Source organism: Arachis hypogaea, chromosome 7 (genome assembly GCF_003086295.3).
Source record: "Arachis hypogaea cultivar Tifrunner chromosome 7, arahy.Tifrunner.gnm2.J5K5, whole genome shotgun sequence".
NCBI classification, from domain to species: Eukaryota; Viridiplantae; Streptophyta; class Magnoliopsida; order Fabales; family Fabaceae; genus Arachis; species Arachis hypogaea.
In genome coordinates, this window is record NC_092042.1 from 65,848,401 (window position 1) to 65,862,409 (window position 14,009).

The 14,009-nt window shown below is 31.1% G+C and overlaps 1 protein-coding gene across 1 annotated transcript in view; it reads right to left on the minus strand.

Annotated features, from left to right (window-relative positions):
- Positions 1-12,253, minus strand: part of LOC112703281 (uncharacterized) — a 29,790-nt gene extending 17,537 nt beyond the window's left edge. The window contains exons 1-8 of the mRNA XM_025754668.3: positions 11,922-12,253; positions 11,700-11,821; positions 11,470-11,529; positions 11,220-11,339; positions 11,009-11,128; positions 10,790-10,931; positions 8,977-9,159; positions 7,993-8,148 (exon numbers count right to left, since the gene is read on the minus strand). Of these exons, the coding sequence (XP_025610453.1) occupies positions 7,993-8,148; positions 8,977-9,159; positions 10,790-10,931; positions 11,009-11,128; positions 11,220-11,339; positions 11,470-11,529; positions 11,700-11,821; positions 11,922-11,966 (948 nt within the window). The 5' untranslated portion in view covers positions 11,967-12,253. The remainder of the gene's footprint in view (positions 1-7,992; positions 8,149-8,976; positions 9,160-10,789; positions 10,932-11,008; positions 11,129-11,219; positions 11,340-11,469; positions 11,530-11,699; positions 11,822-11,921) is intronic.
- Positions 12,254-14,009: the final 1,756 nt, after the last annotated feature.

The following is a 14,009-nucleotide window of genomic DNA, read 5'->3' on the forward strand; positions in this document are numbered from 1 at the left end:
TCTTAAATTTTAAAATGTATAATTTCATATATACCATGAATTAAAGAAGTTTGAAATGGTCTACAAAATAAATCTAATGTTGATATACTAATAATGTTAAAATGTTTACCGCTACATTAAATTGCATATTGACATGCAAACAAAAATAACTATAAAATTTTTACATCTATTGATAGTATAAAATTAATACAATCAACGTATCAAAAAATTATTAAACTCCAAAACAAAAATAGATAAGACATATAAAAGAATAACTATATTACTCAAGAGAAATTTCACTTATTTTTTCAAAATAAAGAAAAATAACTCATTAACTGGTTTTATTTACAAATCATCCGACTCGCCACCATACTAAAAGAACCTAACAGCGGAAATGACACAAATGTCCAACACAAGAACAATATGAAAGCACTCAAAATACAATATGACAGCAATTATAACAAGCAAATATAGCAAGTAAAACATTAACAAGAACACACCAAGATTTTAACGTGGAAAACCCCCTTAATGTGAGAGGTAAAAATTACGGGTCGTCCAGACCAATGAAATAGCTCCACTATAATCAAATGAGATACAAGAGAGTCTCAAACAAAGCACAAAAACGTGCATATAACCAGCCAAAATTTCAAAGCACCAAAGCTCACAAATAAGAAACAAGAAGATGAAATATACCCCAAAAATAGAGCTAATGTTGAAGCTAATTTCTCCCTCTGCAGACCTCCAATTAAAATCTCCACCGTCAAAAATTAAGACCAAGATGTTAAAAATCTACAGTTTAAATTTCACATCGATCCAACGGTGAAAGAATGAGAAACTGCTATTTCAAGATTGCTGCTCTGTGTAAAAATGGGAAACCTAATTTCTCTCTTTCAAAGCCAATTTCTCCTACTGCAACTCTTCAATCAACATCTCCACCGACCAGAATGAAGAAAAAAATGATAAAAACACGTAGTTTAAGTTTCAAGTCAATCCAACGGTGAAAAATTGAGAAACTGCCATTTGAAATTTACTGCTTTGGGCAAAAATAGGAATTCTGTTTTCCCCCTTCTTTCTCTCTTTTGGTGGCTACTCTCTTTCTCTCAAAACACCTCAAAAAACTGAATTAGGATTGTGACACTAGGATTCAAGAATACACCCTCAAAAATTTGGGCTTGGGCCTCACAAAGGAGAGAAAAAAAACCAACAAATCTCCCCTTTCTCGACTAGGTGGAGGCCCTCGCCATTCCGGCGATCGAACAACATGTTTCAAACTTTTCTCTTGACAATGCTTTTGTCATCATATCAGCACCATTGTCATCAGTGTGAACTTTCTCAAGTTTCAACAACTTGGAATCTAACACATCCCGTATCCAGTGATATCTAACATCAATATGTTTAGATCTTGGATGAAAAGTAGAATTCTTGGCAAGATGAATAGAACTTTGGCTATCACAATATAACACATAACGGTCTTGCTTGAAACCAAGTGCTGCAAGAAACTTCTTCATCCACAACAACTCTTTACATACTTCAGTTGCTGCAATAAACTCTGCCTCTGTGGTAGAAAGTGCAACGCACTTTTGTAGCCTTGACTGCCATGAAATAGCTCCCCCTGCAAACTTGACCAAATAACCTGAAGTAGACTTTCGAGAATCAATATCTCCTGCCATGTTTGTATTAGTAAAGTCAACTAGCAAATGTTTCTCACCACCAAAACTCAAACTCAAGTTAGTTGTAGCTTTGAGATATCTCATAATCCATTTAATAGCATTCCAATGTTCTTTACCTAGATTTGAGAGAAAAAGACTCACAGTACCAACCGCATGAGCAATGTCTGGTCTAGTACACACCATAGCATACATCAAGCTTCCAACAGCTGAGGCATAAGAAATTTCATCCATTGCTTGTTTCTCCTCATCAGTGGTTGGACACTGCTTGGTGCTCAACTTAAAATGAGGAGCAAAAGAACTAACAACACATTTGGCATCATTCATGCCAAATCTTTGAAGCACCTTCTTTATGTACTTCTCATGTGACAAATAAAGCTTCTTGGAATCTTTATAACGAGTAATAGTCATGCCCAAAATTTGTTTGGCAAGACCCAAGTCCTTCATAACAAAGAACTTGCTCAACTGTTTCTTCAACTCATTAATCCTCAAAGCATTCTTGCCCATAATCAAAATATCATCCACATAAAGTAAAAGAATGAAAAAATCATCATCAGAAAATTTTTGCACAAATACACAATGATCTGAAGTTGTCTTACGGTAACCATGCTCCCATATAACAGATTCAAACTTCTTGTACCACTGTCTTGGAGCTTGCTTCAACCTATAAAGACTCTTCTTAAGCTTGCACACAAAATCTTCCTTTCCTTTAACAACAAAGCCCTCCAGTTGCTCCATGTAGATCTCCTTATCTAAATCACCATGAAGAAAAGCTGTCTTCAGATCTATTTGCTCAATCTCTAAATCAAGAGACGCTGCTAATCCAAGCACAGCACGAATGGATGACATCCTCACAACAGGAGAAAATATCTTCTCATAATCAACATCTTTTCTCTGACTAAAGCCTCTAACAACCAATCTAGCCTTATACCGAGGCTTAAAATTGTGTTCTTCATTCTTGATTCTGAATACCCATTTGTTCTTCAAAACACGCATACCCTTCTGTAGCTTCACTAACTCATAGGTATCATTCTCAAGCAAGGACTTTATTTCTTCTTGCATAGCTTCAAGCCATTGACTTTGCTTTCATCTTCAACAGCCTCTCCAAAGAATTCAGGTTTTTTCCCATCAGTCAACAAAACAAACTCATATGAAGAATATCTTGATGAAGGCTTCCTCTCTCTTGTAGACCTTTGGAGTGCATTTGCAGGAATTTCCAAAGCTGGTTCTTCATCTTGATCATCATCACCAACTTCATCAAGTATCGGATCAACTGTTCCATCTTCACCTGCACTTGTATCATGCTCATTATTTTGAGCTTCAACTCTACCATCTTCTACCATAGACATAGAGAGAATAATATCCAAGTCAGAAAAATCATCACTAGGCTGAACTATTGGCTTCTCCGCATGATCAACATCCTTCAATGTTTGGTCTTCAACAAAGACAATATCTCTACTTCGAATCACCTTCTTGCTAACAGGATCATAAAACCTATAACCAAACTCATCCATGTCATAGCCAATAAAAATACACTGCCTAGTCTTTATATCAAGTTTAGATCTCTCATCTTTGGGAATATAAACAAAAGCTTTACATCCAAAGACTCTTAAATGATCATAAGAAACATCATTACCTGACCATACCTTCTCTGGCACTTCAAATTGCAAGGGAACACATGGTGTCCGGTTCAAGATATGAACAATAGTGCTCAAAGCTTCACCCCAAAAGGATTTTGCCAATCTAGATTATGACAACAAGCATCTAACTCTTTCAACCAATGTTCTGTTCATCGTTTCAACCAAGCCATTCAACTGAGGAGTCTTTGGAGGAGTCTTCTGATGTCTTATACCATGCTCTTTACAATAAGCATCAAATGGACCTGAGTACTCACCACCATTGTTAGTACGAATACATTTCAACTTCTTCCAAGTTTCTCTTTCAACAGAAGCTTGAAATTGCTTGAACACATTTAAAACTTGATCTTTGGTCTTCAAAGTGTAAACCCATAATTTCCTAGAATGGTCATCAATAAAGGTTACAAAATAGATAGACCCTCCAAGTGTTCTTGTCTTCATCGACCCACATACATCAGAATGCACCAAGTCAAGTATCTCCGGCTTCCTTGAAGGTGGATGACTCTTAAAAGAAACCCTGTTTTGTTTTCCAACAAAGCAATGATTGCACTTTTGCAAAACAACCTTGCAACCAGACAAAATATTCCTCTTGGATAACATATTTATGCCTTTCTCACTCATATGACATAATCTCTTATGCCATAAATCAGTTTCATCAACAAACTCAGCAGCATTAACAACATCTTTCACAATCTTTGCTTGAGTTAAATAAAGAGTAGAGTGTCGAGTACCTCTAGCAACAACTATGGAACCCTTGGTGAGCTTCCAACTATCACGAGAAAATGAGCTATCCAAGTCTTTATCACACAACTTACCAATAAAAAGTAAGTTCAACTGAATATCTGGAACATGTTTCACACGCTTCAAAGTCAACTTGGTACCGTTGGGGGTTTCTAAGCAAACTTGTCCAACACCAGCACATTTTGCAACACCTTGATGAGCCATTTTCACATCACCAAAATCACCAGGAGTATAGGACGTAAACAAATCCCTCCTAGATGTAACATGAATAGAAGCACCGCTATCAATCATCCAACTAGTGCTATTATCAACAAGGTTAACAGATTCAAACTCCTCAACAACAAAAAAATCATCATGAGTTACATTAACCTTGTCTTCATTGTTACCATCATCTTTATTTGTGCTCTTACCTTTACTTGCATTGGCTTTCTCCTTCTTTAGCTGCCAACAAAATTTCTTTACATGTCATTTTTTACCACAATGATGACACTCAATATTCTTATACTTTCCTCGAGACTTGCTTCTGCTTTTATCTCTACCTTTAGCACCTCGACTTTTGCTTCTCCCCCTAAACTCAGAAACAAGAACATCTGAATGTGTAGTCGATGTACCTTGTGACTTTCTTCTCATCTCTTCATTCAAAATACTACTCTTAGCAAGATCTATAGAGATTACACCATCAGAAGCAGAATTGGACAATGACATTTTGAGAATTTCTCATGAGTCTGGTAAGGAGCCAAGAAGTAACAATCCTTGAACCTCTTCATCAAATTTGATACCCATGGAAGATAACTGATTCATAATTCCTTGGAAATTATTCAAGTGATATGTCATTGATGTCCTATCTATATACTTCAAAGCCAACAACTGCTTGATCAAAAAAATCTTGTTATTTCCAGTTTTTCGAGCATACAACTGTTCAAGTTTAATCCAAAGGGTCCGAGCATGTGTCTCTCCAATAATATGATTCAACACATTATCGTTAACCCACTGCCTAATATATCCATAGACTTGCCTATGCAACAAAGTCCAATCATCATCAGATTTATCATTAGGCTTCTCTGTACCAAAAATTGGTTGATGAAAATTTTTGACATAAAGTAAATCTTCCATCTTTGACTTCCACAAATCATAATTAGGACTATTAAGAGTGATCATCCTACTAGTATTAGTATTAGCTTCCATTGTTCACAAAATCACAAGCCTAGAAAAATACCAACAAGCTCTAATGCCAGTTGTTGGGCCAACTGTGGAGAGCTTTCGACCACCGGGGAGACTTCGAGGAGGAATCAAGTGAGAGAACATAAGATGAGAAGACACCACATCCAACTCAAAACCTTAAGGTGTCAAGTTAATGGGTCTCTCATCTTATAGACTCCTCACTCTTTCTTGCTTTCTTTGATGTGGGACTAACTTCAACACTCCTCAAACTTGCAACACTAACAATCTCCCCCTCAAGTGTGAGCCTCCACATCAAGCATCAACTCCCCTCTAGCTCCTCCACCACCACAAGTATTCGTCCATCACACCGCCGCAAAACACCGCGGGACACGCCACCCGGACAACCTTTGCTGGGAAGACTTTCGATGCTTCACCTTGAATACCCCCTTAAAACCACCAGACCGATTAATCATCGGCTCTGATACCAGTATGAAAGAGCCTAGCAGCGAAAATGACACAAATGTCCAATACAAGAACAATATGGAAGCACTCACAACATAATATGGCAGAAATTATAAGAAGCAAATATAACAAGTAAAGCAATAACAAGAACACACCAAGATTTTAACGTGGAAAACTCCCTCAATATGAGAGGTAAAAATCACGGGTCGTCCAGACCAATGAAATAGCTCCACTATAATCAAATGAGGTACAAGAGAGTCTCAAACAAAGCACAAAAACGTGCATATAACCAGCCAAAAATTCAAAGCACCAAAGCTCACAAATAAGAAGCAAGAAGATGAAATATACCCAAAAAACAAAGCTACTATTAAAGCTAATTTCTCCCTCTGCAGACCTCCAATTAAAATTTCCACCGTCAAGAATGAAGACCAAGACGTTAAGAATCTACAGTTCAATTTCACGTCGATCCAACGGTGAAAGAATGAGAAACTGCCGTTCCAAGATTGCTGCTCTGTATAAAAACGGGAAACCTAATTTCTCTCTTGCGAAGCCAATTTCTCCTACTGCAAATCTTCAATCAACATCTCCACCAACCAGAATGAAGAACAAGATGATAGAAACACGTAGTTTAAATTTTAAGCCGATCCAACGGTGAACAATTGAGAAACTGCCATTTGAAATTTACTGTTTTGGGCAAAAACGAAAATTCTGTTTTTCCCCTTCTTTCTTTCTTTTGGTGGCTACTCTCTTTCTCTCAAAAGACCTCAAAAAACTGAATTAGGGTTGTGACACTAGGATGTAAGAATACATCCCCAAAAATTTGAGCTTAGACCTCACAAAAGAGAGAAAAAATCCAACAAATACTCTGAAACGTACAACCTAAATTACAATGACCGAAATTCAGAGAATTATATTTACTATTTTTCCTTCTCAAAATTATATTGACTATCGAAAAATAATGACTACTATAGGTTGAGATATATACACGGAGCTATGTGAATAATATAGCAACACATTCGACCATACAAGAATATATATACATCTTAACATGGTGTCATTCTAGTATTATATGATAGGGAGTTTCTATAATGGCATTAATTTTAGTGATTAAGAGTAACATAAATTTAATTTATAAATAAAATATTGATACATCATAAAAAAATTAAATCTAAGACTAAAATAATTTTTTTCTCTTATAATTACTTTTATTAAAATAAATTTTTATAATTATTTTTATAATTATAAAAAATAATTTCCAAGAAATAACATAAAAATATTTTTTAATTATATTTTTAATTATTATTTTATTATTATTATTTAAAAAATAATTTTTTATAAATATTTTTATTAAAATTATTTTTTTATAATTATTTTTATTTTTTATTATTATTATTTTTAATAATTTCAAAAATTAACACAAATTATTTTTTAATTATTTTTTTTTATTATTATTTTTAAAAGATAATTTTTTATAATTATTTTATTATTATTTTTATCAAAATAATTTTTTTATAATTTTTTTTGCAATTTTGAAAAACTAACACCAAAATGATATTCTCTCTCTTGGTGTTAGTTTAAAAAAATCATAAAAAATTATAAGAGAGAATATTATTTTGGTGTTAGTTTTCCAAAGTTACAAAAAAAAATAATTATAAAAAATTATTTTGGTAAAATAAAATAAAAATATTATAAAAAATTATTTTTTAAAAATAAAAATAATTTTAAAAAATAATTTTGTTGTTATTTTTAGAAATTAGTAAAAAAAATAATAATAAAAAAATTAAAAATAAAAATAATTATAAAAAATTATTTTAGTAAAAATAATTATAAAAATAATTAAGAAATTATTTTTTAAAAATAAAAATAATCATAAAATAAAAATATTAATTTAAATATAATTAAAAAAATTATTTTATTATTATTTTTTAAATTATTTTTTATAATTATAAAAATAATTATTTTAATAAAAAGAATTATAAGAAATTATAAGAGAAAGAGAATTATTTTGATCTTAGATTTAAATTTTTTTTGTCATGTATCAATATTTTATTTATAGGTCAAATTTATGTCATTTTTCATCACCAAAATTGATATCATTATAGAACTTCCCTTATATGTTACAAGCAATCTTACTAAAATTAAAGTAATACCTTTTTATTATTTTATTTAACAACGTTTTTAAAAAATATTACCCAAAAAATATCACTAAAATATAAAAAAATCTAACTTTAAAACAATATACTTACATAACTATTGTAAATACTAGAATAGTAGAATTCAATTTCATAAATATGTTAATAAATAATTTTTTTTTTCTGGCCTTGTGATAATAATTAAATTTAAACCTGATCTTTGGCATCCTCCCAAAGCTCAAGTGGGTCTTCACCATCCAACAAAGCATTAAGATATATAAAAGTGGGGCCAAAAACTTTCTTCCAAGGTTCGTTTGGACTGAGTTTCAGGACCAGATCCTCTCCTGCGTAATGAGCGCTAAGAAACATCTGATACACAAAACAATGTTTAAAGAGCTTTTAATTTTACGTTATTAAAATTAAGCACAAGGATATAATAATAAAGCACCAAGATAAACTAGGTCCTCAACTATTTTTCTCTCTAACAATCTTGTCTTCATCATTTTTTAGTATATTATATTCGAGTATCCTAAATAAACGAATAATATGGAGGTAATTTTCACTTTCTCTTCTCTGTTTCCTTTGCATTGTTTTAAAAATATTATTTATATATTAAAATTAATTATTATATATTTATATATAAATATATGTGTAATTTATTTTTTTAATATATATTTTATATTTTAATATATATTTTATTTATGAGTTTTGCTAGAAAACTAATAGAATATTTGTATAATATGTATAATGAGTTATATATGAGTTAAAAAATAACATCATTCATACTATTCAGAATCTATTCGGGGATCGAACTCTTGACTTTTTGGATCTAGAACTCTGATGTCGTGTTATGAAATCACTCATTTTAAAAATTTAAATTGATAGAAAAAAATAACACTAATAGTTATATCTCTAATATTAAATTAAACATTTCTAATTCTCTATTATATATATTGTACAAGTATTTTATTAGTTTTTTATCTTTTTTCTTTATCTTATATCTTAATTATTAATTTTAGTAGTTAATTTTAATATATATGTAATATGATTGATATTGTTTTATGTATTCATGCAGATTCTATTGATATTTGCTTTCCTAAAAAATAAAGGAACAATTATTGTGAGGAGGGTGAAACATCAGCAAGTAATCATGATTCATGAGTAACCAATATTAATTAATAATGGATGAACACTTACGGCGAGGCTAATAGGACCCACATGGGAGGTAAGATTCTGTTTCGTGAGGCCACCCGAACGAAACTCATTGCTAGGTATGATTACCCAAAATCCTGTGCCTGTATCACTTTCCGATTTAGAACTTATCCACCCATGAACCTTTAGATCTTTGTTTTGGCACGAGTATTGGTACTTGTCATCCACCTAAATGAGTCAAATATGCTAATAATATAAGTTTTATTCTTTTATTTGATTGTTTGTAATAAACTCCACAGATGACTACTAATTTGATATAAAAAAATTTAAACGCAAATAAAATTTTTTTTAATAATTTTATTGATAAAATAATTTTTGAATAATTTAAAAATATAATCAAAATAATTAATAAATATTAGATTTTTATAAATAATAAAATTAATTTGGACAAATTATATAAGTAAATTAATTGAGAATCAAAATTATTCAGATATTTTAAATTGAATTTGGTTACATGTACATTTTGTTTGATCTTTTATATAAAACGAATCAATTAAATTTGATTTACATTTTTTTAATGTTGGATTCGATTTAATATGTATATATTGTGCCCGTAGTAAATCGAATTAACTTGATTCGATTTATTATTAATTCAGCATATTGATTTATTATTGTATAACACATATATACTAAATCGAATCAACTTGATTCAATTTAGTATTGATATAGATTATTGATATTTTTTAAGTTAATCGCTTATAAATGTTAATAAGAAAATACTTTCAATTTGAATTCAAATAAAATATAAAAAAAATATAGTTAATTTTTTTATATTGTATAATTATTTGTTATTTGTGACTATGAAAAAATCTAAATTTTAACTCTTATGCTATCTTAGAAGATTATACTTTATATTAACTTTTTTTTAACATTAAAAATTTCGATAATGTTTCTTTAGATATTAATGAGTCAAATGATAATTTTTAACGAATTTTTAAAAATCGTTTATTGTTCCATAATAAATTTATAAGTTTGTAAAAATATAGATTTTCATAAATTTAAACTAAAATACAAAATTTTTATTTTTATTCGTTTTGATTTTTTTGATATTTTATTTGAATCTAAATGAGATTTTTTTTTCTTATTGACATTTATGTTTTAAAGTTAAATAAGAAGTATCAATAATCTGTATTAATAGTAAATCGAATCAAGCTTATTCGATTTAATTAGCATGTATGTGCTGTATAATAGTAAATTAAATAAAATTAATTTGATTTATTACTGGTATAACATATACATATTAAATCGAATCCAACTGAATTGATTTATATTGAAAAAGTGTAAATCGAATTTAATTGATTTGATTTACATAAAGAGTCAAACATAACGAGACATATAACCAAATTCAGTTTAAGATATTTTTGTAATTTTGATTTTTAATCAATTTATATGTAATTTATCTGAAAAATCATATTTAACAAACGACTTATCTATTTAATCTGAATTATTTTGTAATATTTGAATAAATAATTAAAAAATATACAAAAAAATTAAACGCAAAATTTAATCTTTATATTTTTCTATTTATTTTTTAAAAAATTGGTCATTCACAATAAACAATTTAAAAAAATCACTTCACAAAAAATTATTAAATTTTAAAAATAAAAATATTTTTTTTAGTATTACTTTAAATTTTTTTTAAATATATATTTTATATTTAATTTATTTTATCGTATTTTTAACTCTTTCGAACATTTATTTATGGTCTTTTAAACATTTAAATATTATTTTAGTAGTTTCATCTGGGTTCTACTCTTGTTATATTTGAGCACTTCCTTTGAAAATATAAGTTAAGTACCTCCCCCTTGAACTCTGGCTCCACAGGGTCAGCAAGCAAAACTGCTTCCGGGGGAACGAGTACTTTTCCCCTTCCGGGTGATCGGTCCTCTGGAAGAGGCATGAATCTTTGTCTATTATCTGCCACTGCCATATAATGAAACCTACACATACAGCAATTAAATGTTCTTGATTGCCAAATTGGCTACCATAATTATAAAATGCAATTTTACATCCATACTTGTCTTCTCGAAGCTTGAAAACGATCCTGATTTGGGGGATGTTGAAAGCAGGCCACTCCTTTTGGTGTTCAAATATTGCGTAGCAATAGAATCCTGAGGAATCACGTAGCATCACATACCTGCACAACCATTATTCGGAACATAATATTCATTTTATTTTTCCAAACTGTTTGTTTTGTGCACAAATTAAATTAACAATTAATTAAGCACCTTTTGTCAATGTTGAGAGGGGAAAGCTTTCCTTCCATAGACGGATCCCACATTCTTGTGAACGATATTTCAATTTGTTCTTCATTTTCCACTATAACATTAAAACTCGTTCCTACAATCCTGCATGTATGAATGTGCACCCAACTCATATCTCTCGAACTAAATCATAACTCGATCAACCATGTTAGATGTACACTAAAAATTAACCAAACATTTTTATAATCGGATTAGCAACTGTCAATTATTTTACCGCTCAAATGTCCCGGTAGTTCCTGTACTTCCTTCTTTACTCCAAACAACGTCCCAATACCTTCAAATTTCATTCATTGAAGTAACCATAAATTATGTCCATGAAATATCAAAAAAATATAATGAAAAACTTTCTGAATATTCGTTCTGTTTCATCTATATATATCGAGTCGACACATAAACCAAATCAAAGTAAAAGATCTTAAGCTTAAAGATTCATTGTGCACTAACCCTCTGTTGAATTTTTCATTTCCAGCTTCCAGCAGATTATCAATGCCATTATATTGTATTCTGGTGACAAATCCACTCGGTTTCGACAAATAAACTTGTAGTATGCCATTGTCCATAACCACCTGCAATTCAAGAAAATTGTTGATTGATTAAAACGTATCAAGCAGTTCACTTTGACACAAATCCGCATAAATTAAAATGAAGAAACAAAAGATGGCTTACATGATTGTCTTCGATGCGCAACTGCATTGCTTCTTCTGATGACATTTTTTAGTAGGAAATTTATTTGCTAAATCTAATCTTACAATATGCTTTGCTATAATAGTTTCCTTTTTTCTTTTGTGATATAACAAAACAGCATAAATTCTAGTGCTGCATGTATTCTATTTAATTTGTATTTGGTTTCCGTAGTGAATTCTTTACTCATTCGCCACTGTAGCCGTGCACGTTTTTTCAATAGTGGGAACAAAACTACAATCTAAAGCAAAAGAATATATGACGGCCACATGAATTTTGCCTCCCCATATAGTTGCGTTCTGTCAATGTATCATGTCTCAACAAACATCACCAAACACATTTTTTAGGATAAGATTAAGTCTAAAGAATAAACATTCATATTAATTTTCAAGGAATTTTAAATGAGATATTTTGGGGATTTTTTTTAAAATAAATAATTTAAATATTTTATTTACGGATATAGATAATTTATAGTCTATTTATGAATTTGCGTTCCTTTATTTATCTCGTTTACATTGTAAACAAAATAAGACATAATTCGCATTGCATGTATCATGCATACAAATGTGATACATGAAATAGAGTGATCAACACGTATCTCGTTTATAATGTAATCGAAATATAAGAAAAGATAACATGTTTGCACTGTAAACGACAAATTTCGAGCACTTATAAAATGATCTGCAATCATTTGTATTCTCCACAAATATTTCAATTCTTCTTCTCCTCCTTTTCTTCAAAAAATATAGTAAAAATGTCTAGTGGTAGTGAATATATTGTTGTAAGTGTGTATCCCAAATTTTCAATTGTCATATGAGAAACAATGACACCGGGATTATATTTGAGTGTGATAATCCTATTTTGTTACGCACTCGAAGAGTAAACTTTTTGGTCAGAGGTAAAGAGTCTAATATTGACAAACTTCGGTCCTAACGGGACAAAAGAGGCTGAAAGAGTTGGATATAGGTTGCTAACACCAATGGACAATGGAATATTTCGGTTTTTCGTCTATTTTTTGGCTCGATGATAATGAGCATGTGCGCCTCATGTTTGATATCCATGGGAGAATCGTGACGGAAAAAGTGATGGAGCTTTTTGCGGAGGTTGGTGATGTTAGAGGTGGTGGTTCTGGTCACTCAAATTTTGTCTAGGATGACCTATCTCTTGCACCACCGCCGCTGCATTATGCTAGTCTAATGGTAGACATAGACGTGGACGGTGAGAAGTCTGATGAGGAGTATGTTGCTGATAGCAATGATAATGATTCTTCTGAGGATGATGATGAGGAGGAGTTTGTACCAGAAACTCTGGTTGGTGCTTTAGTTCAGTATCTTCTGTTTACCCCACAATCAATTTTGAGTTATCAACTGTACCCAGTCACTATCATACATTAGATCTGGACGTGTGATGCATGAGAAAACTCCATTTTCCAATATGGGTGAGGACGATTATAACATAGATGGTGGTGTGGAGATTCACATTGGTCACAGATTCAAAAGCAGAGAGGTAGTCATGCAAGGTGTGAAGAATTGTAACATTTAGAGAAGTACTGAGTACTGAGTTGTGGAGTCGGATCGATCAAAGTACCATGTGCATTGCAGGCAATTTGTAGTAGGATGTCCTTGGAGTCTTTGTGTTGCCCTCCAACAGAATCTCGAATATTGGTAAGCCTTACTTTATATTATCATGTATATTCTTATTTATCATGATTATTTTGCTTTTGAATGCCTACCGATTATATTTTAAGTCGTTAGGGATGTGCATAAATTCGGCGGTCCACACACTTGTTTATCTCCACCATGTCTCAAGACCATAGATAGTTGGACAACAACCTAATATGTAAGTGTCATCATGCCCCTTATATAGACTAGTCCATCAGTTACTATCCATGTTCCACAAGGTGCAGTTAGACAAAGCTATCACTTCAAACCCTCATACAAAAAGGTCTGGATATGGCGAAGCAAAATACAATTGCATAGATATACGGTGATTGGGAGGAGTCATATAATAAGGTGTTGAGTAAGGATGGAAATGGGTTGAGTCAAGCTGAGTTTTGGGTTTGACGACTCTGGC